This window comes from Drosophila guanche, unplaced genomic scaffold (genome assembly GCF_900245975.1).
Source record: "Drosophila guanche unplaced genomic scaffold, DGUA_6, whole genome shotgun sequence".
NCBI classification, from domain to species: Eukaryota; Metazoa; Arthropoda; class Insecta; order Diptera; family Drosophilidae; genus Drosophila; species Drosophila guanche.
In genome coordinates, this window is record NW_022995747.1 from 1,730,010 (window position 1) to 1,756,403 (window position 26,394).

The following is a 26,394-nucleotide window of genomic DNA, read 5'->3' on the forward strand; positions in this document are numbered from 1 at the left end:
TATAACATTTAACATATGATTCTCTCGATTCGATTCCACTCGCGCGTTTTCCTCTCCAATTCCAATTTGATATATAGATATAGATAATTATTATTTATATATATTTCTGCACTTATATACACAAAGTAATGTAAAAAACGAGACGGAAAGGAACAGAATCCATTTGGGGTTTAGGCTTAGAGTGGAGCGGGGAGCTGATTCCACTTGCAGGGGAAGAGTCTACGAAAAAGGATTGTGCCATAAATGATGCAAGCAAAATGCTTGAAACAAAAGATAAACAGAAGACAAAATTTCGTTGTAACGAGGCTTTAGCTAGGGCTTACAGAGACTTTCAATTTATAGTTCTATATCGTAGAAGAATGTGTGCTGCTTCCGTTCTTACTTTTCCCGCGCGTGCTTCCTGGTTGAAAGAATCTTTTTTAGCATACTTTTTTTTTACTTTCTTTACTAAGGCTGTCCTCTCTCTGTTGCTGAAGTTTAATATATTTCGGGGCAACCGCTCCAGTCCTGCGCCTCCTTGGCCGTCCAGTAGGTGTTCTTGAACACATGCACAAAGTCCTCGCTGCCCTCCTCCTTCTCGCGCTTGAACCACATGGGCTCGTAGGCCGGATATGGTCTGCCCTCGGATGCCGCATGCTCCGCCTCGCTCTCCCGCTGCCTGCGCACCGTGCGCTGCTTCTCCTCGAGGCGCAGCTTTTCCTTGTTGCTCTCATCCCAGTCGCCGAGCTCCATTAGCCGCTGATCGGGACGTAGTCTGGAGTCCGTTGGCGCCACGCCCTCCTCCTCTTCGTTGAGCTGGCAGGCCAGTGTCGTGAAATTGTAGTACTTGTCGGAATCCGCCGGTGCAGGACGACGCTGCCATGCCACCTTGTACTCGCCCGTGGTATACGTGGGACTGTCCGGTGTGCCTGAGGTCTTGAGTACAGGCGCTATTTCGATCTGTGCATCCCATGTGCCGCGTATCACCCACTTGACCTCGTTGCGCTGATTCATTACGACACCCTTGACGCTACGCTGCACCTCGCGACTAAAGTAGGAGTAGGGGATGAAGTTGAGGATGCATTTGTTGCCCTGCGATGCATGCGAGCCAATTATTTCCATCTCTCCATGCTGATCCACCCACAAGCGACCGACGATAATGTTGTTTACGGTGGTGGTCACCTTGTGCCAGGAGTAACGATTGCCGCTCTGCGGGAACTGCACATAGGCACCGCCCAATGGATTTATCTGCAAGAAAAAAGGAGTCAGAAGACTGACTGGAGCAGCTGCTTGAATATCTCTCCTACCTGCACATATTTGCCACGAAACTTGCTGGTCATCGAGAACTCCTGCCAGCACAGCCACTTGCTGCTCTCGCAGTGCAGCGCCGCGACTGGCGGATGATGGGAGACCTGCTCGGCGAGGCAGCGCCAGCCGAAATCATCCATGCGATCGCACTCGAAGGTCTCGCCGAGCAGCGGATTGAATGGTTTGCCCGTGCGATTCGTTGTCGTTGCATACGCGGAGACGGTGAAGGCAGCCACATGGGCCAGCTGCTCGCACGCATCCTTGCAGTTGGCGGCCTCATCGAGTATATCCGAATACTCGTAATCCTCCACCAGGCGCTGCAGCATTGACAACGGCTCATTGAAGTTCACGGGCATGGGGATCTTCGAGAGATCCTTGCCAATGCAATTCTTCATGATGGACCACAGGCTCAACGGATAATTGGGCTTGTCGGGCACCCGATCACGTCGAGCCTTTGCCGGCCTGCTGCTGCGTAGATTGCTGACACGCGACTCACGGCTCTCGGGCTGTGCGGCACGATCCACATCGTCATCTTCGTCGTCGTTGTTGTGGCCACCGCCGGATGCCACACGTGGCGCACTCACCAGCGAGACCTGCTGGATGGTTTTTATGATGCGTTTCTGTTCGTCGCTCTCCGAGGAGCTGCCTGTGTGGCCATCGAATTGATCCTCGGAGCTGCTGCGTCGCTTGTTCAGCTTTAGGATGAAGGTGCTGTCGCCCGAGGAGGTGTGCTCCAGGGCGTCAAAGAACTCCACCTCGTCGTCGGAGGTGAGAGCCGTGTTGGAGCTGCTGCCGCCGGCAGCGTTCAAGGACATTGTGGTGCTGGACGAGACCATGGGCGGAACGGGTTTATTTTGGCGCACCAAAACGGCGGCCTGCTCCATCTGTGACTGCTGCTTGGCCATCGTCTCGATGATCTCCTCGAGCTTCAGCCGCTGCTCGCGCTCATGGTGCAGCATCTTGGACCACTTGTGGCCCTGCGACTCCGCCGAGTGGAGGTAATCGTTGCCAGCATTGATCATCGCGTTCGATGTGATCCGAAAGAGCGTGGCCCGCTCGTTGACAATCTTTGTGCGGCTGGCCAGCGACTCCTCTTCGTTGGACTCCAAATCGTTGAGGGCACGCTGCAGGGCGGCTCCATGCTTCGTGATCAGATCGTAGCAGGTGCGCATATTCTCCAGCCGCTCGGTGAGATCCCGTACCACCGAGCTGATCTCCTGGCTGGGCACCACCTGCGCCGTTTCCTCTTCCTCCTCCTCCTCGCTCTCTATCGCGCGGATGGCCTTCACCTTGGCCAGCTCGAGGGCCGTCACCCAGGACTGTCGCTCCACCTCAGTGCCAGCCTTGATGTGAAATGTTTGCGTGCCGCCATTCGAGATGACAAAGGTGCACGAGTCGACGGTGTGTATGAGGGCGCCGTGCAGCGAGATGGTGCCGCGGCATGTGTGATTTATCTCCGACTGATTGCGGTAGTAGCTGAGCACGCCCTTGGACAGGACGAACCAGCGCCGCTGGTAGCCCTTGATGTAGTTGGTCCACTTGAGCAGCCATCCCTTCATCTCCGGCAGCCCTTTGTCGGCCAGTGCGTTTCCTGCGTTGTCTGTCATATTGGGCCTGGTCGAACTGATGGTGCAACTTCCAGCCGCAGCACTCGCGACGACCTCGCACTGCTCCGAGCGACGACTTCTGATTAAGCCGTGTCGTTGGCGAGGCGGCAATTGTGCAAATAAACGCCACGTACGACGACAGTGACGACGGGTGGTGGCGGTGGCAGCGGCAACGGCGGCGACTACTGGCGAATGACGACCAGCAGCAGCAGAAGCAACAACAACCCGCAACTCCGTCTCCCCTTGTCTCGAAAAACGGGCAGTAGCAATTGTTCGATTATGCGACTGCGTCTGCTCTAGCAGCAGCAGCTTGCATTATAGATTGATTGCACTTTGGCTACCGTTCTGTTCTCGTACCCGCCTCTGTTGCGGGCTCACAATTGATTTCGTTTCGTGCTTTTTTTCTAATTTTTCTGCATAAAATAAAGAAACTGTGGCAGAGTGCGCGCGTATGAGTGTGTGGGTCAGTGTGGCCGCTGTTGTGTAGATATACCAAAAAAAAATAATGATAAAAAATACATTATATACCGATAAACCAAACATTATGAGTGATGAGTGAACTTAACTTAACCCTCTAAACCCCCTTCTATTTGAATAGGTTCAGCCATAGAAAATAATTGTTTTTTATTAATGGTTCCTTGTTTTGTACCTGTTTATGTCTTTGATTTTCTTTTTGTATATATATCTAGGACCAGATACACTCTCTTGACCTCTTAAACAGCATAATTTCATTGAGATACTTGTAAAACTGAGGCCAACAAACATTAGCTAAATTCTATATCCTCTTCCCCAGGGTATGAATGCTCATCATTCTGCGGCACATGTTGCCATCGGTATATCGATAATACATTTTAACGGGTTTAAAGCCTAAAACTTTGCATATTTAAAAATATATTGCACTTTTTGCAATTGGTTTGGGAGCTCTGCTGCTACCATTCAAGCATGCCATGACTTGGCTATTTTTCTGTGCAGTTGCAACTCTGCGCTGGTTTTTCATTTGGAATGGTCCGTTACCTACTCAATGACTCATTTCGCAATTAAAAAAGATTGCACTTGTAATTGGGTTACAGTTGTATATATTTATAAATACGGTTTGATAAATAGCAAACAAAAAAAGAATACAAATGTTGTGTATAACAAGGTGGGTGGCGGGCATCAGCCTTGAGAGCCAGCAGGGGGGTTTGGGTTTTCGTTCATTTATTACACTTCTCGGCCCATGAGTAGCGGAAGGAACGTATCATGTGGATAAGGCTGCAAATACAAAGTTGGGTCATAAAAGCTGTCAGGCAGAGGTAGAGCAGAGTACATTCTGCTGGTGGTACGATGTGATATGATATGACTCAGGCATGTCAGACGGCACAAAATTCGGGAACAACGACAAAAACGAACGAACAGGGGGGAACAGGCCACCACATGATGTGTGTACAATATGTGTTTTGATGTATATACAGAAAATTTCGTTTATTCGTAGGCAGTTCTTGCATAATATAAAATAAATATGTATACAGTTACAAGTAATTTAAAAGTACAAATACAGTTTCAATTTCATAGGTTTTTGTTTTGTTTTTTGTTTTATAGTCCCTGACGGCACTCTTCACACAGTTTTAAGATTGCGGATCGTCGGTTTGGTTCGGTCGGTCGGGTTGGGTCGAGTCGGGGTCGGTCTTCACAAAACATATGAGACGCACTACTACACACAAGCTTACACATTATTGAGAGGACAGTATGACGTTCATGGTGAAACTACTAACAACGTGACGTTGTCCACTAACTTATTCAACACGATCAAAAAGACAAGCGCTGGAAAGGGATAGTGGTCACCCTGTAGTAATTTCACCACCATGACATGTATTATGGTATGCGGGTATGACAGTAACATAGGACAAAAGCGTTTGATGGCGAATTGAAAATATAAATACGTAAAGCAAAACAATGCTCGGGTGATCCTTAGTGGCTATTATGGTAAGTGTGAAATGGTGTGGTATGTGGAGCTTGTTTGGATGAGTAAGTAAAAATAGCATTTCGTTACATGGTGTTGTATGCAGCCGTATTGAAGCCTGGCTTTGGTGTACTTAGCCTAGTGAGAGGATGGGTCTTTCCATGCTGTGCCAGACGCCGTATCTGCACTTGCTGATGCTGCTGCTGCTCAGACTGCTGTTGTGGCAGCTGCACGTGGCTGGTGTGGCCGCTCCCGCCACTGCTGCTACTATAGTTAACGCTGGCAGTGAGTCTGGCAGGTGCGGGTGGCGGTCGACTCTCGCTGTAATCGTGCGTTTTGTTCGACAGCGAGGAGCGATCGTAGTAGGAGCGCGGGCGTTGCTTGTAGCTATTGGTGGCATTTGTTGTGGTGCCGGTGTTAGTACTGTTGTTGTGGATGTGGCTGGCGGTTAATGGCTGAGACGCTTGCGGCGGCGGCGGCGGCAGTGTGTTGGTTGTAGGCGGGACGTTGACTGCAGTCTGGCTCGCAGCTTGGCTACTGCAGGAAGTGGTTTGATATTTATGCACTAGACCTTTTACATTACGATCACAATTTTCGCTTACGCTGGAATCGGACGAGTTCGACGTTGAGGAGGAGCTGGAGGAGGACACATGATTCGCGTGCTGAGCAACTGGCGACGAGGGCAGTGACTGATGGGACGTCGTCTTCTTGCCACCCATCTGTGGGGCAGCTGTTGTTGCAGCAGCAACACTAGTGGCTGCTGGAGTACTGCTTGTCGTTGCCACAGTCGCTGCCGAACCCACGCCAATCACTGCCGCTTTGGCTTCAAAGTTTTGCTTGAGTATTTGCACATTGCCCGAAATTCGCTGATCCTCAGCCAGCGTCTGGCTGGGACCCACACGCAGTACCACCGCCGTAGTTGCCGCGTCAAGATCGCTGGTTGTATTCTTGTTCTCAATATCGCTGGTGTGCATCAGCTCCTCGCTGTTGCAGCGCAGTGGCTGCCGCTGTCTGGGACTGTTGGCCGACGAGGCGCTCCGATAGAGGGTCGCACACCTTTTCTGACCACCAACAACAGCAGCAGCATCTCCTACGCTGGCATCCAGCTCTTGCTCCTGTTCCGGGGCATCCTCTGGGCAGCGCTTCTTTAGCACCGTGCTCTCCTCCAGCTTCTGCTTGGTGCGCTTGACTGTCCCCAGCTGGCCACTTCCTGCCTCGCTCACATTGCAGTTGCTGGCAGATTTTGGGTCAATGCTGCTCCTGCTGCTGCTGCTTCGCTTCAGATCTTGGATCTCACCCTCAAAGATGGCCGTGGTGTTGCGGTTGCTGTCGTAGTAGCTGCAGGAGCTTGTGCGCAGCGGCAGACTGCTCCGATTGTCGCCCGACCCCCAGCTGGAGTGGCGCGACGGCGGTTCCCGCTGCCGCAGGCCGCGTGGCCGCAGCATGATGGATTGTGACTGCTGCTGCTGTGGTGCGGCATCCAGTATAATTCCGCCACTGGGTCCAAACGACTCTGTCCACGAATGTGTCTTGCGACGCTGTCGCTTCTCCCGCTCCTCTTTGGCAAAGACATTGTCCACCTGCGAGGAGAACACATCCGAGGAGCTTGAATCTCTACGAGGCATTACGCTGCCGCTGCTGCTGCCACTTCCACTGCCTCCTCCTGCTCCTGCATTGCCTCCCAAGTGCGACGTTTGAGTGATTAGCTTGGTCAGTGAGGTCCACACGGGGCCTTGCTGTGACTGCGACAGTGACGGCGACTGCTGTGACGGCAACTGATCCGAGCGATGCGCCTCGAGATCATGAACGCGTGTGCGCACCGACAGAGGCGTGTGCTTCTGGATGTGCAGCACCTGGTTCTGGGTGACGCTGTAGTTCTCTCCATTGCTGCCGGGGAAGCGCATATTCTTTGGCTCCTCCGCCACGCTGCGCTCCGGCGTTAGGTTCTCCATCGATTGGCTCTGCTGCTTGGTGACAACGGCTGTCTGCGTCTTCGGGGAGGTGCTGCTCGAGCGTCGCACCATGCGTCGCTGCTTTTGTGCGCTCGATCGACGATGGAGACGCGAGTGTCGTATGTCCTTCCCCGCACCCTCATCCTCCTCCTCCTCGGGTGTGACAACTCCCGCCTCGCCGCTCAACTTGGACTTGGCCTGATTGAGTGCCTGTATCAGTGGCGTGGGCTCGCTGCCAGGCAACAGTCGCGCATCCTTTGTGCTCTTCAAATTCGTCTCACTCTTGCTGCGCTGCAGCTTCTCCTTGTTCTTCATGGCGTCCAGCATGCCGCTGTAAGTCTCCAACTGGCTGAGAAAGTTCTTGTTCGGCTTGATGCAGCTACGCCGCTCCTTCACATGGTCCAGCGCACGCTGGAACTCCCACTTGTAGGCCTTCATCGCATAGGCTATCACCACAGAAGCTGAACGACTCACGCCCATTTTGCAATGCACCAGCACCTTGGAGCCCTCGGCCTTGGCCCGTGTAATATAACGATATGTGTCGTCCCAGTATTTGAGAAGATTTGTCTTCTCATCATCATAAACACGCACGTTAAAGTACTCAAAAGTGCCAGGGAAAAAGTTATCTATCTCCCGCGTCACATTCAAAATATGGCGAACGCTGGAAAGAAGGGAAATGCATCAAATTTCTAAGGATATAGGACGTTCCCCATTGCATAAATCGTTTGTATACCCATTCTTTTGGAGCTCCTCCAGATTGCTGGCATTCCACTCGGAACCCAAATACACATGCTCGAATATCTTTGTGGGTGCATCCATTTGGCCGAGTATGACAAGCATTTCGGCATCAATGAACGACTTGTATTCGCCCAGATCCATGTCCAGTATCTCTTCGAGGCGTCCGCGTATATACTTGGAGGTAACCTCATCCAGATCCACGGACATCATGATTGCTTTCAACTTCATTTTAATGACACTTTCAGTTTCCTCCTTCTCGGTTGGCCTGCAGTTTAAAAATTTGTATTTAGAACCGGATATTAAGTGGCTTTTGGGTACTCCTACTTATTCCTTATGGCATCTGGTGAGGGTGGGCGACGACTCTCTATCGCATCCATGGCATTCCACTCATTCAGGCACGACTGATCCGACTCAATGCGTCGCTCGTAGCTGGATAGCCAATCGTGCGAGGGGCCGCTCGCATAAAAGTTGTTTTCACGAGCCTTCTTCGATACTTTGTGCAGCGTCTGAAGCGCTGACCTGTTGCCCAGCGGCATGGAGTTGTAATTAAAGTTGGTTAGGCTTCTGTTATCCCACACTTACCACATGGCCTGCACCGATACGGGCTTGAAGATGTGTGTCTTTTCAAAGACGGCCACGCTGAAGCCGCTGCAAAGTAGGGAAAATCAGTGTTGAGGCTGTCGGATAAACGCACGCAAGACAGAGGCTCACCCATCGCCATCCAGGTGTATGGTGGTGTCTGCTAGGATGGGCACCACCAGACCGATTGTCGTCCTCTCATTGCAATCGATGCCCAGCAGGCAGGACTCCTCCATGCCCGAGATATTCTTGTTGTCGCCGGCAGCTGCTACATTCTCCTTGTCCGCTGTTTTATCACATTTACTGGCTGCTGAAGGTGCAACGTCCTCTGAATGCTGCCGCTGTGTTGTCACCACCGAAGCGCTGCTGTTGGCCGAGGACGTGGAGGAGCTGACCTTTGCCGAATTGTGACGCATTATCTTATTGCGGCGACGCTCGCTGGTGGCAGTCCGACGGCAGCAACTGCGCGAGGCAATCACCAGGTAACGTGTGCGATTGGTACGCTGCGACTCCAGTTTGACAGCCTGCCCAAAAAGGAAGAAAGTAAGTAAACGGCAAGCATTATGGAGATCTGATTTACTGACCATCTTCAGCGTGTCCTCACGCTGCAGCAGAAAGAACATTGACTGCAAATGGAGCTGTATGTCGGAGTTGTTGCTCTGTGTGCTGTTACTGGAACGCGTCGAGTCCGTGCTCAGCCTACGTTCCGCTTGCTGCTGTGGCGGTATATCCTTAAGCGCTAATACCAGGGCGGTTCCTTTGCCAGCAAAGAAGCATTCGCTCTTTTCGTTCTTGCTATTGCCTTCGTCGTCATCGGCCTCGCCATCCTGATGGGGAAACGGGAAATGCTTTAATATTTGTTTACTCCCCCCAGCTACCTCTGTCTCTGGCCCTGCTACAGTCACCCGCCGCTGCCGCCGGTGACTCAGCCACCCACTCACCCAGCAGCGTTTACTCGAAAGTACATCATCATCATCATCATCGACTCGGTCTACCATTTTAACCAACTTTCATTGGGAGTGAAGTTCAAATAGGGTGTACGATAAAGATTTCTCGATTATTGTCTGATTGCCTGATTTAATTTTCCAAGGGCATGCCCTGCTCGTCCCCCCCGACAAAGTGTTTATGTGTGGCGGCACACACATTCGTACCATATGAAGATTTGTGTGTGCGTGTGTTTGTGTTTGTGGCTGTCTCAAGGTCTTGAGAACTATTTTTGGGGCGGTCGGTCGGGCGGACGGTAGGCGCTAACGGAATCAAAGAGAAAAATCTCACAGCGTACGCGACGGATGACAAAACGACATAAAAGGCAATGCAAAAATATACATATAGGCGCGCGGCTGACGTCGCGACGTCTGCTACGGATTTAGTTGAGTTACAACAAAAAGCAACAACAACAGCGAAGACGACGATGATGATGACGCTGACGCGCCGCGCCGCAAGCGCCCACACACACGCCACGACACGGCACGGCCAGGCCAAGAGACAGCCACTCGAAATAATCGTTTTGCGTTTTGGGGCACAAGCCAAATAAATACACACACAACGTACAACACACAAAGGATCATGCACCCAAGGCGGAACACGCACAGGAAGAGCGATTATAGGCCGTGCCATAGAGAGCCAGCCAAGCCACTTACTCCGAAAAAAATTATTAAAACCAAAACAAAGCACAATTCCGAGAGCAAGAGTGAGCGAGAGAGAGAGAGAGAGATGGAGCTTGACAACCGCACACACACAGTAACACTAACACACACTTTCCTTGTCGGTTGGGATGGACTCACAACAAAACACACGGCAAAAGATAAGATTTGGGGTGTGGAAAATGCACCCAACGTGGAGCTGCAATCTGGGAGCCCTTTCCTGCATCCGCGTACTCACACTCACCGAATTCGAGCCCGAGCCAGCCACACTTGGGGAGCGCTGCACCGTCACAAGCGCCATTTGTTGTTGCTGCTGCTGATGATGATGGAGCAGCGGTCGTCGCCTCCTCCTGCCTTCGCTACGACTTTGCCTTCTCCTTCGCTATCCTTGCTGTTTCAGGGTGTCCCTTCTGTGTCTTTCTGTCTGTCTATCTGGATGGGTGTGTGTGTGTGTTTGTGTCAGTCACAAATGCATTTTCGTTTCGCTGCCTGCTGCTGGCCGTTGTTTTTGCACTCGGCGCCCTGCTTGCACGTCGTCGCCGTTATGTACCGCACTAAAAACACTTAGATTATGGCTGTTGCGCTAATCGGTCAAGAGTGTGAGACGAGAATAGCCCGCACTCGTCCTTATAATTGACAAACACACACAACGTTGATAAATTGTAAATACGACTACACGAATTTTTCATAAAAGAAAGACAGTGAGGACGCCATTTCTAATCGATAACACGGCCCACTAGTCGTTCTGAGGCAAATCGAGTGTGGTCTAGCGGTGGCCAAAACAGCGATGAGTGATAGGACCACTATAAATGTTTTTCAATGGGGATTGTAATTAAAAAATAATGCAAGTGGGAATGGAAGAGACTGTTAAGCAGACCGCGGAAGCTTTGGTGGTGTGGAATAATTAATGAAACCCTAATAAAACAATTTGGAACTGATAACGCACATTTTTAAGAGGTTAGAATTATTGTATATACAGTCAGAAAACTGTGCAGCTATGTAGTTGAAAATAATTTGAACATACACACTAATTTTTAATTTTCAACAAACAACGAATTTCATTAAAAACATCGAAGTTTTTCCTCTGAAAACATCGATACAGCTGTTGCCCGCTACTAGCTATCGATTGCCAGCTGATTGCGAAAAACAGCTGTCTAAACAACAACAAACATTACGGTTCATGTGCGCTTCGCTCGGAGTTATTTACATACATTTTGCTTAAAATGTCGGCGTTCATGGAGGAAACAAAGTGCCTGTTGCCCCGCATCGCCTTTATCGCATGCGGCTGCTTCAGTCCGCCCACGCCGATGCACCTCAGAATGTTTGGTAAGCAGCATGCGGCTTTGGCTTCAAGAATTGTGTAATTTCCAAATATAATCGATACCGTCATCCACTCGGCGCGTGCACAGAGATAGCCAGGGATCACTTTGAGATGCAGGGGACACACAAGGTGGTGGGCGGCATTATCTCGCCCACCCATGACTCATATGCAAAGAAGGGGCTGGCCTCATCGCTGGACCGCTGCGCAATGGTGAAATTGGCCGTTCAGAGTTCCAACTGGATACGCCTGTCCGACTGGGAGGTGCACCAAAACCAGTGGATGCGCACACAGTCCGTGCTGCAGTACCATCAGAACTTCATGAACAACTACTTGAACTCAGCCAGTGGTGCTGGAGATGCAGAGCCAAATGGTTCCCTGCCCGGCTGGCTGCCCTTTTCGCTGCGAGAGCGCACCGATCCCGTGCACCTAAAGCTGCTGTGCGGCGCCGATTTACTAGAGTCCTTTGCCGTGCCAGGTCTCTGGGCAGATGCCGATGTAAGTTTGCTTTTAGTTGGAGTTTTATCTTGACTGACGATGTGCCCAACAGATTGAGGATATTGTGGCCAACCATGGTCTGGTGGTCATCACACGCTGCGGCTCAAATCCCGAGAAGTTTATATTTGAATCTGACATTTTAACTAAGTACAAGGTATGCAAAGTGCATTTTCGAGATGAATTCAACTTAATCAGAGTACATTTTGCAGCGGAATATAACGCTGATTACGAATTGGGTGCCCAATGAGGTGAGCTCTACGCTGGTGCGACGTCTGCTGAGTCGCGGACAGTCAGTGAAATATCTCATAGACGACCTGGTGCTGGAGTACATCAAGCGCCAGCGATTGTTCAACGTTAAATCGTAGGTGGAAATTCCCCCTAGTTATTCCTTGTGTTTTCCACATGTACACTTACCATCCCAACCCTGATACGTACACTGAATGAGTCGCCAATCGATTATCGATCGCTACACTGCACCCACAAAGCCGCACATTAGATCTCATCCTAGTGCACAGTCCAGCAACTTTCTTTCTATGTATCTTTTTGTTGTCTCAAACTGCAGGCAGGATGGCGACCCTTGACGCGCACTGCAGCAACAGCCGAGGCCGCTCTACCATCGTCACAATCAGCACCAAACCCACCAGCACCATAAGCAAATATCTCAAGCCCTTCCAATGCACTGGCGTCTCTTCATGGAGTGTGAGTGAGCCAAAGCTGAAACAAGTTCAAGTTCCTTTTAGCGCAAGTCTGCAGTCTGGCTTTTGCATGTACAGATATATATCTTATCTTATTTATTGTGGCACACCTAACAACCCCACCAGAACCCATGTTATTTATTGTATAATTCTCGAGATCCTTGGTGGGTCAGTGTACGTATCACAATTACTTACACCAAATATTTTGCCGCTGGGCAACACAAATGTATTTCCCCCCAATTAAACTATAACCAAACCTTTGTTGCTGTTGTACTGACACGCCTGCCTAACCCACGTGTGGACTGTGTAGTAAGTATATAACGGATGCAGTGCGTCCAAATCATTTGATCTTTAATCACGCCTACACGGACAACAACAAGAACGCAGCGAGCACCCTCATAAGCGAGCAGAATATGGATGAGTCAGACAGCCCCAGTCCGCAGCTGCTGCAGCAAGCGACTTCGCGGGTCTTCTGCTGTGGCGACACATCGCCGCGTGGCCCGAAACTCCTGCGTGTGGGCCCTGGCCAGGCAGTGCAGGTCATCACCATGCAAAGCGATGAGAAATCAGAGGTTAGTTTCATATAAATTACAGATCTATGAGCTTTAGTAATGAAATGTTCTTATTTTTAGAGCCAGGCCAAGAAGCAGAAAATTGCCCAAGTGCAGCTTTAAGCTGAATAAAGACAATTCCAAGGATCGATACAGGAATGTGGGATGGAAGGGGAAGCTATTGTGGATATGTGCATATAAAAATAAACACTTTAAACACTCACCATTTTTGTGGGTCATCCCAGAAGGCATTGAACTTTGCTATTGACCAGCGGCAGCGACAGAGTTGGAGTCGACGTGCATTGACATTGCAGTGCTGTGGCTTCCCTGAGCATGGGGTGTCGGATGACAAACGACAGAACGAACTTGTTGCCAGCAGAATACGTCTAAGACGTTGCCCACAGTTGCGTGTTACCAGTTGTCGCGTCTAGTTCCGAATGTTCTTCTTCCGACGGCAAAATGTCAAGCCAGCGCCACGGCCATCGCGCGCACCGTCCTTTGCCCTGCCCAAGCGACGTCCGCCCGTGCAGCTGACGCCCTCGCATCAGCATGATCAGCTGCCGTTCCTGTCGCGCTCCCGCTTCAGTGCCCTGCCCCATTTCCGCGCCTACGAGGAGGAGCCGGAGAATCTGTCGCTCTTCATTGCCATCCTGTATGTCGTGGATCTGTTTGGCATCTTCCCCTTCGTCACGCTGCCCGCCATGCTGGTCCAGTTGGGCTACTTTGGTGTGCTGCTGGTGCTGTCCATCATCTTCCTGCAGATCTACACTTCCTTTCTGCTCTCCCAATGCTGGACCATGGCCGAGCACTTGGATCCCTCCATCCTGCAGAAGCGCAACTATCCCTATGCCGCTCTGGCGGAGCTGGCCTATGGCCCGTATGTGAGTCTGTTGGTCTCTGTGCTCCTGGATCTCAGCATCTTTGCCATGGCCGTGCCCAGTGTGGTGATGGCCGCGGAGAACCTGGAGGCTGTTGTTCTGCGCATGAGCTCGGGCCACTACAATTTCTCCTACTGCTACTGGGCCATCATTGTGGGTTTGATCATCTGTCCACTCATGTGGCTGGGCAGTCCCAAGCATATGAGGTGAGAGTGAGGATTCTCTGCAGCCTCTGTTGCCACTTTTTATTCCTTCCGTCCATGCAGGGGTCTCGCCATCATTGCCGTCTGCGTGATGATTCTCATTGTGGCTCTTCTCTGGTTTTGTTTGTTTGCTGCTCCTGCCATTGGCACACCCTTCGAGGGCATCTCCTTGGAGCTACCTGGCTTCCTCACCGTGCTCAACAGCTACAGCATTCTGGCCTTTCAGTTCGACATCCATCCGGTGCTGCTGACACTCCAGATCGACATGAAGCGCAAGTCGCAGGTCTCCTGGGCGGCAACCATTGGAATTGCCAGTGAGTGAGGGACAGTTCTAATGCTCTCAAAAGATTACCAATGATTTCTCCTAGTTACCTGCAGCGTGGCCATCTTTGGCTCCATCATTGCTGCCTACAAATTTGGCTCCATGATTGCGAACAATCTGCTGCAGTCGCTGCCCACGAGCGTGCCCTACTACGTGATGCTGATCCTCATGTCGCTGCAGCTCTGCTTCTCCGTGACTGTGGCCAGCTCTGCCATGTTTCTGCAGATTGAAAATTACTTCAAGCTGCCGGAGAGTAAGAAGTTGCCCTACCCCCGAAACCCCTCTTGAAGTTCTTTAACAGACTTTTGCCCTTTTTCAGGCCTTACCTTCAAGCGCATGGCCATACGCTCCACTGTGCTGGCTCTCGAGGTGCTCGTGGCGGAGTTTGTGCCCAGTTTTGATGCCCTCATGGATGTGGTGGGTGGCACCATAACGGGTCCCCTGGTGTTCATTCTGCCGCCGCTGCTCTACCGTCGCATACGCCGCATGGAGCGTGTCCATCAGCGCATCGCCGCCGAGGCAAGCTATGGCAGCCTGCCGCTGGATCTCAACTACGATCCGGTGGAGCTCGAGATGGAGCCGCTGCTGGTGGCCGCCAAGCCCAACTCGCCGCGCGGCTGCTGGCTGCGTCTGGTGCGGCTGCTGCATCGCCTCGACTGCGACATCTCCTGCACCATGGGCGTGCTGCTCTTCGGCATACTGGCCACATTCCTGTCCACCTACCTCAATCTGTTCAGTCTGCCGAGTCTCTTCACCAACAACTCACCTTGCCTGAGCAATTGGACGACCAAGCCATAGACCCAAGCGACTCTTGGCCAATTACCCCGTCAAGATCGTTCGAAGAATCGATTGCGAAGATTCGCTGTCCTTCGATGGGTACAACAAACCTCAAGCATCTTCAGTTTTCAGTTTAATGCAACATTTAAGAGGTGTTTTTGTATAACACAAACTACAAATTTAATAATAATACATTTATTATATTACACCAAGCCACGCACTAAGTATAGTACATCTACGTATTTAATTATCTGTGTGTGTTTGTGTGCGCTTGTGTCTGGTTAGATGTTTAATTAGTTAAGCTTTATTAAAACACGAGGAAAAACCAACAAAAGCGAAACTATTTGTTCGCGGGAATTGCACACGCGCATCATTTATCATCTTTTTCGGCTGCCCCAGCAAATGTTTTCGTTTTGCCAAAAAATGTATTTAACAATTTAACAATTTGCTGTTCGCTTTTAGCGTTACTGCTGTTGTTGTTGTCTAGGCAGTGGACGGGGTAATTTGACTTTAGCGTTGGTTCCAGTCGAGTCCAGTTCCAGTCCAGAAGCTTCTGCCGCCACTGGAATGTAAACACAAACCAGGCGCTGTGCCAAGGTGAATTTACCAACAAGGGGACATTGTTATTCACCACGTTCGCAGAGACAAGCGCTAGAAAGGGACAGAGCTAGAGATATTGGTTCCCGAAATCGATGCGTGGTGGCTTGCAAGTAATTTCACCTTGAACTGTGCTATGCTGATAACACCTTCTCCTCACCGTAGCTCTCCACCATCTCCACAGCTATTTGCCTGTGGTATTCCACATGCCAGTGGCTCTGAGCTCAGTGTTTAAATTTAAACACTAGCACGAAGAGATTCCTCTGGCTTGATATGCGAGATTTGAGATTCATCGCGCAAAGATTCTTCTGTGGCCCATACGCAAATTTAATTTATTCTTACCCCCATGCATGGCATTTTTTTTCCAAACACTATTTGCGTATTTCGTATACAATATACTCGTACCATCGTTTGTGTGTGTGTTTTTTTTCTCCACTCTCCTGGCATTCATTTCCGTCTTCCATAATATGTTTTTAAGCGTGAGTTCCATGTTCTATTCGGGGCGGGAGATGACTCAAGGCATTGTGTTGATAACCTCCCTGTAGTCAGCCAATGCAAAAACCGCAACAACAAATCAGTGATAATTTTTGTTTTCTTCTTATTTTATTTATTTTTTTGCCGTTCTCGGTGATTATTTATTAAAATTAATACTCAATTGTTTGATAGGAACACTCTAGCTGTTGTCGTCGCGTCATCAGTCAGCGATGAGATTCCGTTCCGTTCCCCCAAGGCAGACACCTGTGGTGGCAATTGGTGGCGGATTGTACATACACACACACACACACACACACACACACTCGTACACTGCTTTTATTAGCTCGTTATTTTCAGCTAACTTTACGGGCCGGTCAGAGGTAATCCCAAGAGATGAATCCCATTGAGGCAGCTATGCGCCCTTTTAATTGCGATGAACTTACATTTTATTGCCGTTTGAGTTAGGGTTTTTTTCTACTCTGTGTAGTATTTTGTCTATTCAGTGGAATTTCAATATGCAGAAGGTCTCGTTTGGCACGAACTCTGCCAGCGTATGAGTCACGCTGGAGGCTAATACAAGTACTTGCCATGCCACTCGGACATGGATCTGTGGAGTTTGAAGAGGCAGCATAAATCGTGCTAATTGATTATATCGCCAGGCAATTGACAAGCACTTGGCAAATTTTTACATTTATTTATGCTCTTTGCAAATTACAAATAACATGCATAATTAATAGATATTAAATTTTATTGCCCAGCCCAGCTGGCTGCGACTCCCTCCACTCATTCCCCCATTCAATTCCTTCTTTCACTTCGATTGTTGCTTGAATAATTCTTCGAACAATTCTCCGCTGATTAAGCACACATTTCCCCACTCCATGGACAGAGTGTCGCCAGCTTGCCCATGACTGACCGTTGGAGCACTCGAAGTCAGTGAAATGGCCAAAAGTCGTTGCCAATTTTGCTTGCGGCTGATTCGACTCGTACCCCTGTCGGCTGTCAAAAACTGATTATACGGTGGCAATTTTCAAGTGGCCGGCACAAAGGCTTAACCCAGAATTTAATGATATTTAAATTGCAAGTTCCTTTGGCCAAAAGATCACGAAAAAAACAACGAAGCAAACGTACATTTAATATATTGTAAAGTACACACCACAAAAGCCAGCATCGAGCTTCGAGCATCGAAATTTCACTTTTCATTTCCTATTGACCCCGATACCCAAGGCGCACTTCTTTCTAATTTTTGTGTATTCTGTGTTGTTCCCTATCGCTGGCTCTGGCTCTGGCTCCTCAGCTTCTTTCCTATCTTTGGTGTCAGCCCACTTCTACATCTCGTACCCACCGTGCCTTTCGCACTGTGCCCGGCCCAGCACAGAGCGTCTGAAGTGCCCGCAGTTCAGCGTTCCACGTTCCACGTTCTTCGTTCCTCGTTCCTCGTTCCTCATTCTCCGCTCATCTCCCTTTCACCCTACTTCTTCCTCCTAATCGAATCTCAAATCTGGCGCTCCATCGATCGAACTGTAACGTCTTTCAAATGGCCATTTATGGCCGCTTCTGGCTGCTCTCTGCTCGCTGCTCATTGCTTTCTGCATCAATTGAATACTCATTAGGCACACTCACACTTGCAGCTTTCGATTCGCCAGAGATTCAGAGATTCAAAGATTCAGAGATTCGCTCGTTTCTCGTGGCGCTCATGATGACTTTTTGATTTCGTTTGTCTTCTCCGGAATCGCACAGCACACGGCCCATGGCCAAGAGTGCTTCTCAAGCCTCCTTCCAAAAACCGATCTATGTCTTCTTTTTTTGGATATTTCTTGCCAATATTGCATTGTTTTGCATATTGATTTGTCTATCTCATGTGTCTCGGGGCGATCGCTTTTGCGCTCAAAGTCTGACCAACATTTCCAAGTGCGGCAGTAGGGCACCAGCGACGAGGTCCTATAAGACAGAAGGTGCGCGTTTTAAAACGCTACACAAAGCGACTGGAAGGCGGTGTGTTCTATACGACTGAAGGCGTGTTTTATAACGACAAAGTGCGTCTTTAGTGCGTTTTTTAACGCGCCGGCGACGTAAAGTTCGCGATTTAAAAAGTCACAAAAGTTCTTCCGGTGCATTTTTAAACGCTTTCAGCGACACGTAATTATATTCTATGGCATTCCATAGTCGCTGCGCTTTTTAATGCTACATCCACTTGCCCAAATCGTCACAAAGGGCTTACAACGCGATTTTAAACGCCCCAGCGACTAGGTCTGAGCGTTTTAAAACGCCACACAGTGACTTTCAGTGCGTTTTCGAAACGTAATCAGGGAAACGAACCTTTATTCTTTGGCATTCCAGCGTCTTATTCACTGCGTCATACATAGGTGGCCTACAACGCGTTTATAAACGCCATGGCGACACTTGTCATAACTGTAAGGGCGCGTTTTTAAACGCCAGCCATGATTGTTGACAGAAACAGGCAGATAAGTTCCAAGAATCGTAGGGGGGAAGAGGTGCGAGGGGGCAGACATAAAAACAAACAAATAAAAAACAACAATAAAACGCATTTTTTACATAATAATAATATATGAAATAATATGCTAAGGCGTTAATAACGTTGTTTAAGTTGCTTTAAAAATAAATCGATGACGCTATGAATGATTAACTCTTAGACAATACAAATTGTTTTCTAATAGACATAGAGATGGAGAGGGGAAGATGCGATGGGAGGCAAAACTCGCAGACGAGTCTATCTATGGGGCAGGGGCTAGAGATTCGAATCGCAATATTCACATAAATTATAATATTTGGCGAGCACAAAACGTGAGCCATAAAGGCAGAAGCAGCAACAACAAAGCTCAAATCGAGACTCGATAATAGGTAAATAAATTATAATTATACACAAGTTCAAACAAAATGTACAGCCAAGGACGTTGAAGGCCATTCAACGACTCTTTTGGGGGTTGTACCCCCCTCTCTCTCTCATCACTCAGCCAACCCTCTCTAGTCAGGCAGTCATAGAGTCATCCATCCATCCACCTGCTACACCTCCTACTTTTATGGCTCCAAACTCCATCTGTGCCGTGCGATGGCTTCCTCATGCTCATCGACATGCTAATCAAGCCGCACCAGGCATTAAGTCAGATTGATGTTGGCCCATAAATACGGGGAAGGGTAGGAAGGGGCTTGGGGGGTTGGGGGTGGTTGATGCCTCTCCTAGGCATGCTGCAAGGCCGTGGCCCAACTGTAAATAGCTTGCAGCTCATTACCATTAGGCCGTTCGCCGGTACGCCAGTACGCCTGTTGCCTGTTGCCTGTTGCCTGTTGCATCTGCGGTTTATTGTCTAAAAATAAACGGCAAGGCGACTGGTTTCGACTCGCTGTACACTAACAAAGGGCACGATGATTAACCAAAGGCACTACGACAAGTAGCTGAGGCAGAAAGAGTTCTTTTGGGTTCTATTCATGGCCTAGAGTATGAAAAGTTTCGGTTCCCAGAATCCTTCTGCGCCGCGGCTTAGTTCGGTTTTGGTTTCTTAGCCGCAGTCTGAGCCTCGGGCTAAGGCAGAACCTGAGCCCGTCGTTGTCTTCCTGCTTGTGGTTTTGTGGATGTTCTTGTGTTTTATTATTATTAATTAGTACAGCGCACTGGCTGGGCTCAGGATCGGGCTAGAATTCTGACAGGAATGCTGAGTACGCGAAGCTGTGTCCATTGTGGCATGTGGCATGGGGTGTTGGCGCTTTGGCGCCTCTCATCAAGGCAACCAGACACCAAGCACCATGCAGCTGCAAGCAGCAGACACAGCATTTGGCCAAAGACAGCAACAGCAACAGCAACAGCAGCGGGAACGGCAACGGCAACGGCAACGTCCACCAATTAATTGGCATTGGGCTGCCCAGCTCCCAACCCTAAACGAGAAACCTCCAGAGTTAATCAGGGGGGCAAGCTGGCCAAGAGATTCTTTTTAATGGCAACGCTTAGGCGATGCTATAAATAAAACTATCTGCTTGGCAGCCACTTCCACATGGCTCAGGGGTATGGGGGTTTGGGTATGGGTATGGGTATGGGTATGGGGCAACTCATTTCCATTGTCAATCTTTGGCAGAGGGTTCGTAGGCCTGAAAAGTTCTTCTTTCCGCCGCTGCTCATTAAAGACTAAAAGAACGCAGCAGCGTTGACTTTTTTATTGATGCAATGAAAATGTGAAAAAAAAAACTCGAAGAAACCTTTTAAGTGTCTTAAAAATGCAGCCAGCGGCAATTCCTCACTTCTTATTACCCGGCATTGGCCTGTAATGCCCTTCTAGGAATTGGCAAAAATCCGAAATGGTATGGCCATAGACCGGCTCCTCCGCATCATCGATGCGTACCAGGCCCTAGCAGGAGGATCCATAAAACTTGGGGGAAATCCGACACTCGGGGGCAACTAATCAGATGCTGAGTGGCTGTTAATGATGGCCACAGGAAATGCCAATTCTATGGCCTAAGTGGAATGGTAACGATGAGCAATCAGAAATGCTCGAAAAGAATTGCTGAAGGATGTGGATCGCTGACACAAAAGCTTTAATTCATTTCAATTTTAGAAATGGTTGAACTGGGCCGGTACTATCCCAATCTAAGGTGCCCTAAGATTTATTGTCTCCAGTTTAGGCGGTGATTTATTTTAATTTTTGAGAGTGGCTGCCATTATGGGTACACCGCCCTGTGGCTTTGCCAGGCAAATGGAAATGGAATGGTAATGGAGGAAAAGAAACGAAATGAACAAAACGGAGCGGATTAGAACGGAATGGAATGGAATAGAATAGAACATTTGACTGGAGTTTAACTGCCGCTACTTCATTTTGGGTTGAATAAAACAATAAAACAGAAGCGGAGGAGCTCTTTGAATTAAGCTGATTATTCATAAATTGTATACGAGTTGGGCGCTGCGTTGCCTCTTGCAGATGATTAGATAAAAACGCCACGACAACGCACGTTGACCGCGACGAACGACCCAGACTTAGGGACAGATCTGCGTGGCGGAGGGTGAGTGGCCAGAGCCAAAGACCCTCACTTCCATTCACGTAACAACTGGGAAGTGAAGAGTGCCGGCCTGGGTTTGGGTACGGCAGAATTCTCAGCACTAAAATTATAATTAAAGAGACACTGGGGTCCATGGCAGAATCAGAGTTATGTTTCCCTAATGAGAGTGACCGCTAAGCATCTTTCAATCGAGTTCACTGAACTTTTTGGCAATGGGCTAGACAGATCTTGGGAGCTGCCTGCCTGGCCACTTTCCCAATCCCATCCAGAACACTCGACTCTCGGCGATAACGCCTCTAACTGTAAATATATTTACAGATTTGTTGTGCCATGTTTTTCCCCCCCTTTTTTATTTCGGGTTTCTTGTTCGTCGGCTAGCTGTTTGCCTGTGTACAAAAATTTGCATAAATTTTGATTTTACATTTCGAAAATGCTGTGCGAATACGAATCTGCTGCTGCTGCTGCTGCTGCGGCTCCTCTTCTGGAGTGTTTACATAACACTAAAAGGTGGATCTCATGAATGAACCGTAAAGCAAATATCTCGAGGCGCACGGGACACACGAACAACATTTGCATCAGTTTCGACAGGGCAAATTAATCAAAAATGCCGCAGGTCTCTCTCTCGCTCTCTCTCTGTCAGTAGCCGGCCTTAACGCTCAATTACGGGACGGGGGGCCCTGCAACTTCTGACATATTTACTCAACAAGGCAGCCCCGAGAGTTGGGAGAGTGGAACCCCAACGCCCGGGAGCGTTCGTTAATTCTAATCAAGAACTTTTACCTATTTGGGGCGTCGTCTATGTCATTTAGGTGTCTGCGTGAGCCATTTTTTTTTGTTGTGTGCCAAATGCCAAATAGTTTTGTGAAATTCCACCGTCTAGGCCATAAATCAGGCGAGAGTGCCTAGAATCTGGCGACTGCCCGCTGTAATTGTCGCATTAGAAACGCCACCAAAATGCGCGAATAAATCAACTAACCCGAACGAACGGCGAACGGCGAACGACGCGTCTCAGTCTCACACCCAAACACCCACAGCGTATGTGGAACGTGGAACATGGAACGCCTTCGTCTACGACTTCGAGTGCCACCGGATTGCCGATCTCGTACGTACAGTCCGACTACCGTTGGAGCTCCACTACTACCGTTCTGCCGTTCTACCGCTCTAAACATTTTTGCATTTACATTTTGTGTGTGTTTGGCTTTGTTTTTACGGCTTTCGGCGCATTTTGTAGGCGGTCGCAAAACGAGCATAAATGCCACCAGCAGTCACGCCTCTTTTCATTTGGCATAATTTGTCGCCCATTTGCCACAGTCTCGTAAATTTGTTGAGAGTTTGCGCGTGCGCGAATGTCGCTCGGGGTTTGTCTACACGCCCCCCCCCCCCCCCACATTGTGTTTGTGTGTGCGTATTCACTGCACTTCCGACTTCCGCCTTGATCTTCGCTGCGGTCTGGGTAGCCTTAGGCCATTGGGCTAAACATCATCATTACATGGCCGATTCGCGGGCAAGCAATTAGCAGCGCTTCGAATCGGCAATCGGCAGGGGCCAGCGACCATCGGCCATCGAACATTGCGAACAAATAAACCTGGCTCAATGCAAAACAAATAAAAGTCTGAGCATTTTTGTACATTTTAAAAACGTTGTGCGGCAAATTGCTTCGACAAGTATTTAAGTTTAATTGAATTTGACGATTTTGTGCTGTTTTTATGGCTTTTTGCTGTGTTACCTTCTGCAAAACGATTCAAGGCTGCCTGCGGCTGCCAGACCAGGTCGATTTCCAGGCCTGGTCTTAGCCATGATAATCATCTGAAGCTGCCAGAGAACCCAAAGCCCCGACGAACGCACGACTTCACTCACTCAGACAATTAGTCGAGACCATATTTTCGTATGGTTTATTGGCAATCTATGAAATCTTCTTTGGCATCGGCGGCCAGCAGAATGTTATGCGATTATGCAACTTCACTCAAGAGTTCCCGCCCGACTGGCACTCGTACCTAGAGAGGTTAAGGCGCTTTCCGACAGATATTTCCGTTTGCCAGAATCCGAATCCGAATCCGCTTTAGTGATTCACAAAATGATTACACGCTGCCACTCGAAAGGCATTAGACTGGTTGTACTCGTGTGTGTGTTTGGGTTGAAGGAAGGGCATGTGTGGCGCGCGCGCTCTCTCGCTCTCTCTCTCTCTGTCTCTTGACTACCCAAAGTCATAAATCCACGCCAGCTAAATCACTAAATTAGAATATCAATGCCACGCAAAGGCTGTGTGAAGATGAGTTCTTTAGCTTAATTGGTGCATAAATCTCTTTTCGCATGATAAGTGAGTAAATGCTCTATCGATGGCGTGATCAAAGATGCGATTGGGAACTGCTGGAATGCGAAAAATCTATGCTAATAGGCAGCTAGAGAAGTTATTTTTGTGTGTTTAAATCCCACTTTAATTGCCATTTAAAAGTAATTCCAGCAGCAGCGCATTCGCGCTTCCACTTGGCCCATTCCCGGCGTAGGGGAATTTTCATATTTCTTTTATTAATATTCGCAAGAGAGTTTTGTGAGTTTTGTCTGGGGTTTTATTTGCTGGATTTAAAGTTCTAACTTGGCTAAAACCAAACCAGTTTTCATTTCTAACTTATTTTTCGTATATTTTTTGTTTCTGCCAGCTTTTTGTGTGTATTTTCTTTGCCATCTCTCCCACTGGAGGTTCAATGTCCGCATCGCGTACAAGCGGCTGCCTAATGGATAAGCTTTGGTCGCCCCAGAGCTCCTTTCGGGGACTGTCTCATTAAAGGCTTATGGCAAATGCAGGCGAAATGCACTCAACATTTGATTCGTCATGTTCGGCTGGACGCCCGATGGCGGCTCCTCATCAAAATCCGTTTCGAGTGCAGCTGTCAGGCGGTGGCGCGTCTTCAGTGTCAGGGTCACACTGTTTAGGGGGGGGGGGGGGGGGGGGGGGGGGGGGGGGGCGAAAGACAGCAGCAAGCAAAACGAACAAGCAACAAGACAAGAGTCAACAACATTTGACAGCCGCTAATTGGCCAAACACATGCCGGACAAGGCATGGCAGGCACCCCCACACCCCCACACTGCCACAACTCAGACTCGACGCGGCTCACGCCTCAATTATTAATGGCTTTCCCATTGACATGATTTGTACGCACGCAGTCGGCGTTAAAATATATTTATGCCCAACGGCAGCAGCGGCAGCAGCAGCAGCTCGCATTTATGCGGCTGTCAAGGCCAATTGCATTAATTTCATAATAATCGCGTTAGTTGGGCGGGTGCTGCCTGCGTGCTGCATTGTGTGTGCCTTTTGACAATTTGCTCACGCCTCAGAAATAGAGTGACCGAAAATAGATTTCGGGCTGCCATTCACTTTTCACCCAGTCTTCGTCTACGAGCAGCAGCAGCAGCACTTTCAAACAGTCGTAAAAATCGAATCCAGAAAAAAAAGCCCTATAACTATTCCTTCCCTCTCTTTATCGTGTTCTGGCAATGGAAGCAAAAACAAGTTCAAGTGTAACGGTACTTTTGTTACCATGCGCCAAGCAATTTGTTATTTGTGCGCGCTATTCGTTTGCTATCTGCTCTAATTTGTATGTTTCGACTTCAGCCATCAAGCGAAGAGAGGAACCGAGAGAGGGATTGCAAGAGGGACTGAGTGGGAATGGGAGAGGGAGTGCGAGTGCGAGTGGGAATGGGAGAGGGACAGCGAGATGGACTGGGAGAGTGAGTTTGGGGGAGGGTCCGCACATCGGAGAAGGTGCTGCTGCTGCTGCTGCTGGGGCTGTTGCTTTTGCTGCTGCAGAGGCCACAGCTGACATTTTTGCCTGTGCACAAAGCAAATACCAAACTGTGCCTGGCATTGCTAATTAGAGGCACACAAAGTCGCTCACTTTGGCTCACACTCTGCGTTGCGAGTACACGTAGATACTTGTAGATACTCGTAGCCTACACGGCAGATACATTTGTTTCCCAACGAACATTGACTTCGAGTGACTTTTGTTTGACCCACGCTCAGCGAGCTAAAAGAATTCCCGCTTTTGTTTCCGTACTCTTCCGTTAACTGTCGCGAATCTATTTGCAAATTTCTCGCCCAGGCTTGACAAACATTTGTCCACCACCCCCACACTCGCATAGAAGAGATCTTGGCCAGAAAGCAACCATTTGTCGGGCTTAAACTGACAGACACGTTTACGATTTGGGCGTCGTGCCTTAAGTGAACCCATTTCGTGGCGCGCTCTTTTGTTCCACACTGGAAACTGGGTCGCCGGTGTCTTCCCGCTCGAGCTGGCAAACACCTGGTCGGGGCTGGGGCTGGGGATGGGGCTGGGGCTGGGCCTGGCTGTGCCGCTTAATTAACCCAAACTCGCATAAAATGATGCGTGTCTTGGTCACTTTAACTCCAAGCGCATCATCAGTCTTAAATGAATCTCCACTGGATGCCAGTCAGAACAGCAGAACAGAATCTCCATCGAGCCCGGAGGCATTTTATTTTTAGTGCCGCGTCTGACGTAGACGAATTGCATCCAGCGACCAGCAGATAGCAGCAAGATGGGGGCGTAACAGCAAGCCAGACACAGTCCAGGCAATTAAAAACGTTCCCCCCCCCCCCCAAAGATTAGTGGACTGTTCTGAGCGTTTGTCAAGGAATTACATGCCTACCCACATAAGTATGTTTATGCAGTTTAATTCGTATTTATTGTTGGCTATTTATACCATAATTGTTAACGCTCTTTAGCCACACACACACACACAAAATAGTTCACTAATGAGGCACAAAGATTAATGGGAAATTTCACTATTAGCTGAGAAATCTCTATACGAATGTGGAAAGCTTTAATGGCACATTTTTGCTTACAAATAAAGGAAAAACCAAATAGGATTGTGGCGCATTCTGCCAGTCGTTTCATGGGCCGCCTCTTTGGCAGCTTCGCGAAGTCATCTGCGGTCAGGGCTATTGAATTTGAAGCTCTAAGAATTCTTCGTTATTCTTGGCAGCTCATAAACACTGCCATAAATATCAATTTAATTCTGCCATTAGCAACATTTATGAGCAGAGGAATTCATTTTGAAATTAGCATTTTCTGCGCCGAGAACTTTCTCAAATTCTATTCGCTGCACAAAAGTATTTCTGGCAATTTCAAGTAACTGTGCGGATTTAATACTTTCTTTGTGTGCTGCGTAATTAATGGCACTTTAAATTAATTAATTTAGCATATTTATAAGACAATTAATGAAGTTCGCAGAGCAGTCGAGTCATTAGTTGTGAAGGAGAAAAGAAACACAGGTCCGAGAGGCATCCACGAATGAGCACTGAAAATTTTGGAGTGCGCTG

At 48.9% G+C, this 26,394-nt stretch overlaps 4 protein-coding genes across 13 annotated transcripts; 2 read left to right on the forward strand and 2 right to left on the reverse strand.

Moving 5' to 3' along the window:
* Window positions 1-74: 74 nt before the first annotated feature.
* LOC117583567 (oxysterol-binding protein 1) lies at window positions 75-2,894 on the reverse strand. Its single transcript, XM_034271944.1, has 2 exons — window positions 1,287-2,894; window positions 75-1,227 (listed from the first exon to the last, which is right to left on the reverse strand). The coding sequence occupies exons 1-2, from the start codon at window positions 2,892-2,894 to the stop codon at window positions 478-480; spliced, it is 2,358 nt and encodes a 785-aa protein (XP_034127835.1). The 3' UTR covers window positions 75-477.
* Window positions 2,895-4,008: 1,114 nt separating this feature from the next.
* LOC117583566 (protein phosphatase Slingshot) lies at window positions 4,009-10,485 on the reverse strand. Of its 9 annotated transcripts, XM_034271943.1 has the most exons (9): window positions 9,984-10,484; window positions 8,687-8,929; window positions 8,235-8,626; window positions 8,106-8,171; window positions 7,848-8,042; window positions 7,519-7,788; window positions 5,614-7,446; window positions 4,924-5,041; window positions 4,019-4,145 (listed from the first exon to the last, which is right to left on the reverse strand). In XM_034271943.1, exons 1-8 carry the CDS (start codon window positions 10,044-10,046, stop codon window positions 4,972-4,974), a joined length of 3,132 nt encoding a protein of 1,043 aa, XP_034127834.1. In that variant the 5' UTR covers window positions 10,047-10,484; the 3' UTR covers window positions 4,019-4,145; window positions 4,924-4,971. The 9 variants fall into 9 exon arrangements, with proteins under 9 accessions (XP_034127826.1, XP_034127827.1, XP_034127828.1 ...); XM_034271935.1 differs by having other exon boundaries at window positions 4,009-4,145; window positions 4,924-7,446; window positions 9,984-10,485; XM_034271936.1 differs by having other exon boundaries at window positions 4,009-4,145; window positions 4,924-7,446; window positions 9,990-10,484.
* A 412-nt stretch (window positions 10,486-10,897) lies between these two features.
* On the forward strand, window positions 10,898-13,030 carry LOC117583571 (nicotinamide/nicotinic acid mononucleotide adenylyltransferase 1). 2 transcript variants are annotated; one of them, XM_034271947.1, is made up of 6 exons: window positions 10,898-11,071; window positions 11,155-11,561; window positions 11,614-11,715; window positions 11,771-11,922; window positions 12,567-12,828; window positions 12,889-13,030. In XM_034271947.1, the coding sequence occupies exons 1-6, from the start codon at window positions 10,969-10,971 to the stop codon at window positions 12,928-12,930; spliced, it is 1,068 nt and encodes a 355-aa protein (XP_034127838.1). In that variant the 5' UTR covers window positions 10,898-10,968; the 3' UTR covers window positions 12,931-13,030. The 2 variants fall into 2 exon arrangements, with proteins under 2 accessions (XP_034127838.1, XP_034127840.1); XM_034271949.1 differs by lacking the exons at window positions 12,567-12,828; window positions 12,889-13,030 and adding an exon at window positions 12,124-12,507.
* An 80-nt stretch (window positions 13,031-13,110) lies between these two features.
* LOC117583570 lies at window positions 13,111-15,165 on the forward strand. Its single transcript, XM_034271946.1, has 4 exons — window positions 13,111-13,891; window positions 13,952-14,202; window positions 14,257-14,463; window positions 14,530-15,165. The coding sequence occupies exons 1-4, from the start codon at window positions 13,245-13,247 to the stop codon at window positions 15,006-15,008; spliced, it is 1,584 nt and encodes a 527-aa protein (XP_034127837.1). The 5' UTR covers window positions 13,111-13,244; the 3' UTR covers window positions 15,009-15,165.
* The last annotated feature ends 11,229 nt before the right edge of the window (window positions 15,166-26,394 follow it).

Coding starts and splice junctions, on each gene's coding strand:
- LOC117583570 (XM_034271946.1), top strand. CDS start 13,245: ATGTTCTTCTTCCGACGGCAAAATGTCAAGCCAGCGCCACGGCCATCG. Junction 14,203..14,256: donor GGCAACCATTGGAATTGCCA/GTGAGTGAGGGA, acceptor GATTTCTCCTAG/TTACCTGCAGCGTGGCCATC. Junction 14,464..14,529: donor TTACTTCAAGCTGCCGGAGA/GTAAGAAGTTGC, acceptor GCCCTTTTTCAG/GCCTTACCTTCAAGCGCATG.
- LOC117583571 (XM_034271947.1), top strand. CDS start 10,969: ATGTCGGCGTTCATGGAGGAAACAAAGTGCCTGTTGCCCCGCATCGCC. Junction 11,716..11,770: donor ACATTTTAACTAAGTACAAG/GTATGCAAAGTG, acceptor TACATTTTGCAG/CGGAATATAACGCTGATTAC. Junction 11,923..12,566: donor CGATTGTTCAACGTTAAATC/GTAGGTGGAAAT, acceptor TGGACTGTGTAG/TAAGTATATAACGGATGCAG.
- LOC117583566 (XM_034271935.1), bottom strand. CDS start 10,046: ATGGCGCTTGTGACGGTGCAGCGCTCCCCAAGTGTGGCTGGCTCGGGC. Junction 7,789..7,847: donor CCAGATGCCATAAGGAATAA/GTAGGAGTACCC, acceptor TTTAAACTGCAG/GCCAACCGAGAAGGAGGAAA. Junction 7,447..7,518: donor GAGGAGCTCCAAAAGAATGG/GTATACAAACGA, acceptor CCTTCTTTCCAG/CGTTCGCCATATTTTGAATG.
- LOC117583567 (XM_034271944.1), bottom strand. CDS start 2,894: ATGACAGACAACGCAGGAAACGCACTGGCCGACAAAGGGCTGCCGGAG. Junction 1,228..1,286: donor TTCGTGGCAAATATGTGCAG/GTAGGAGAGATA, acceptor TTTTTCTTGCAG/ATAAATCCATTGGGCGGTGC.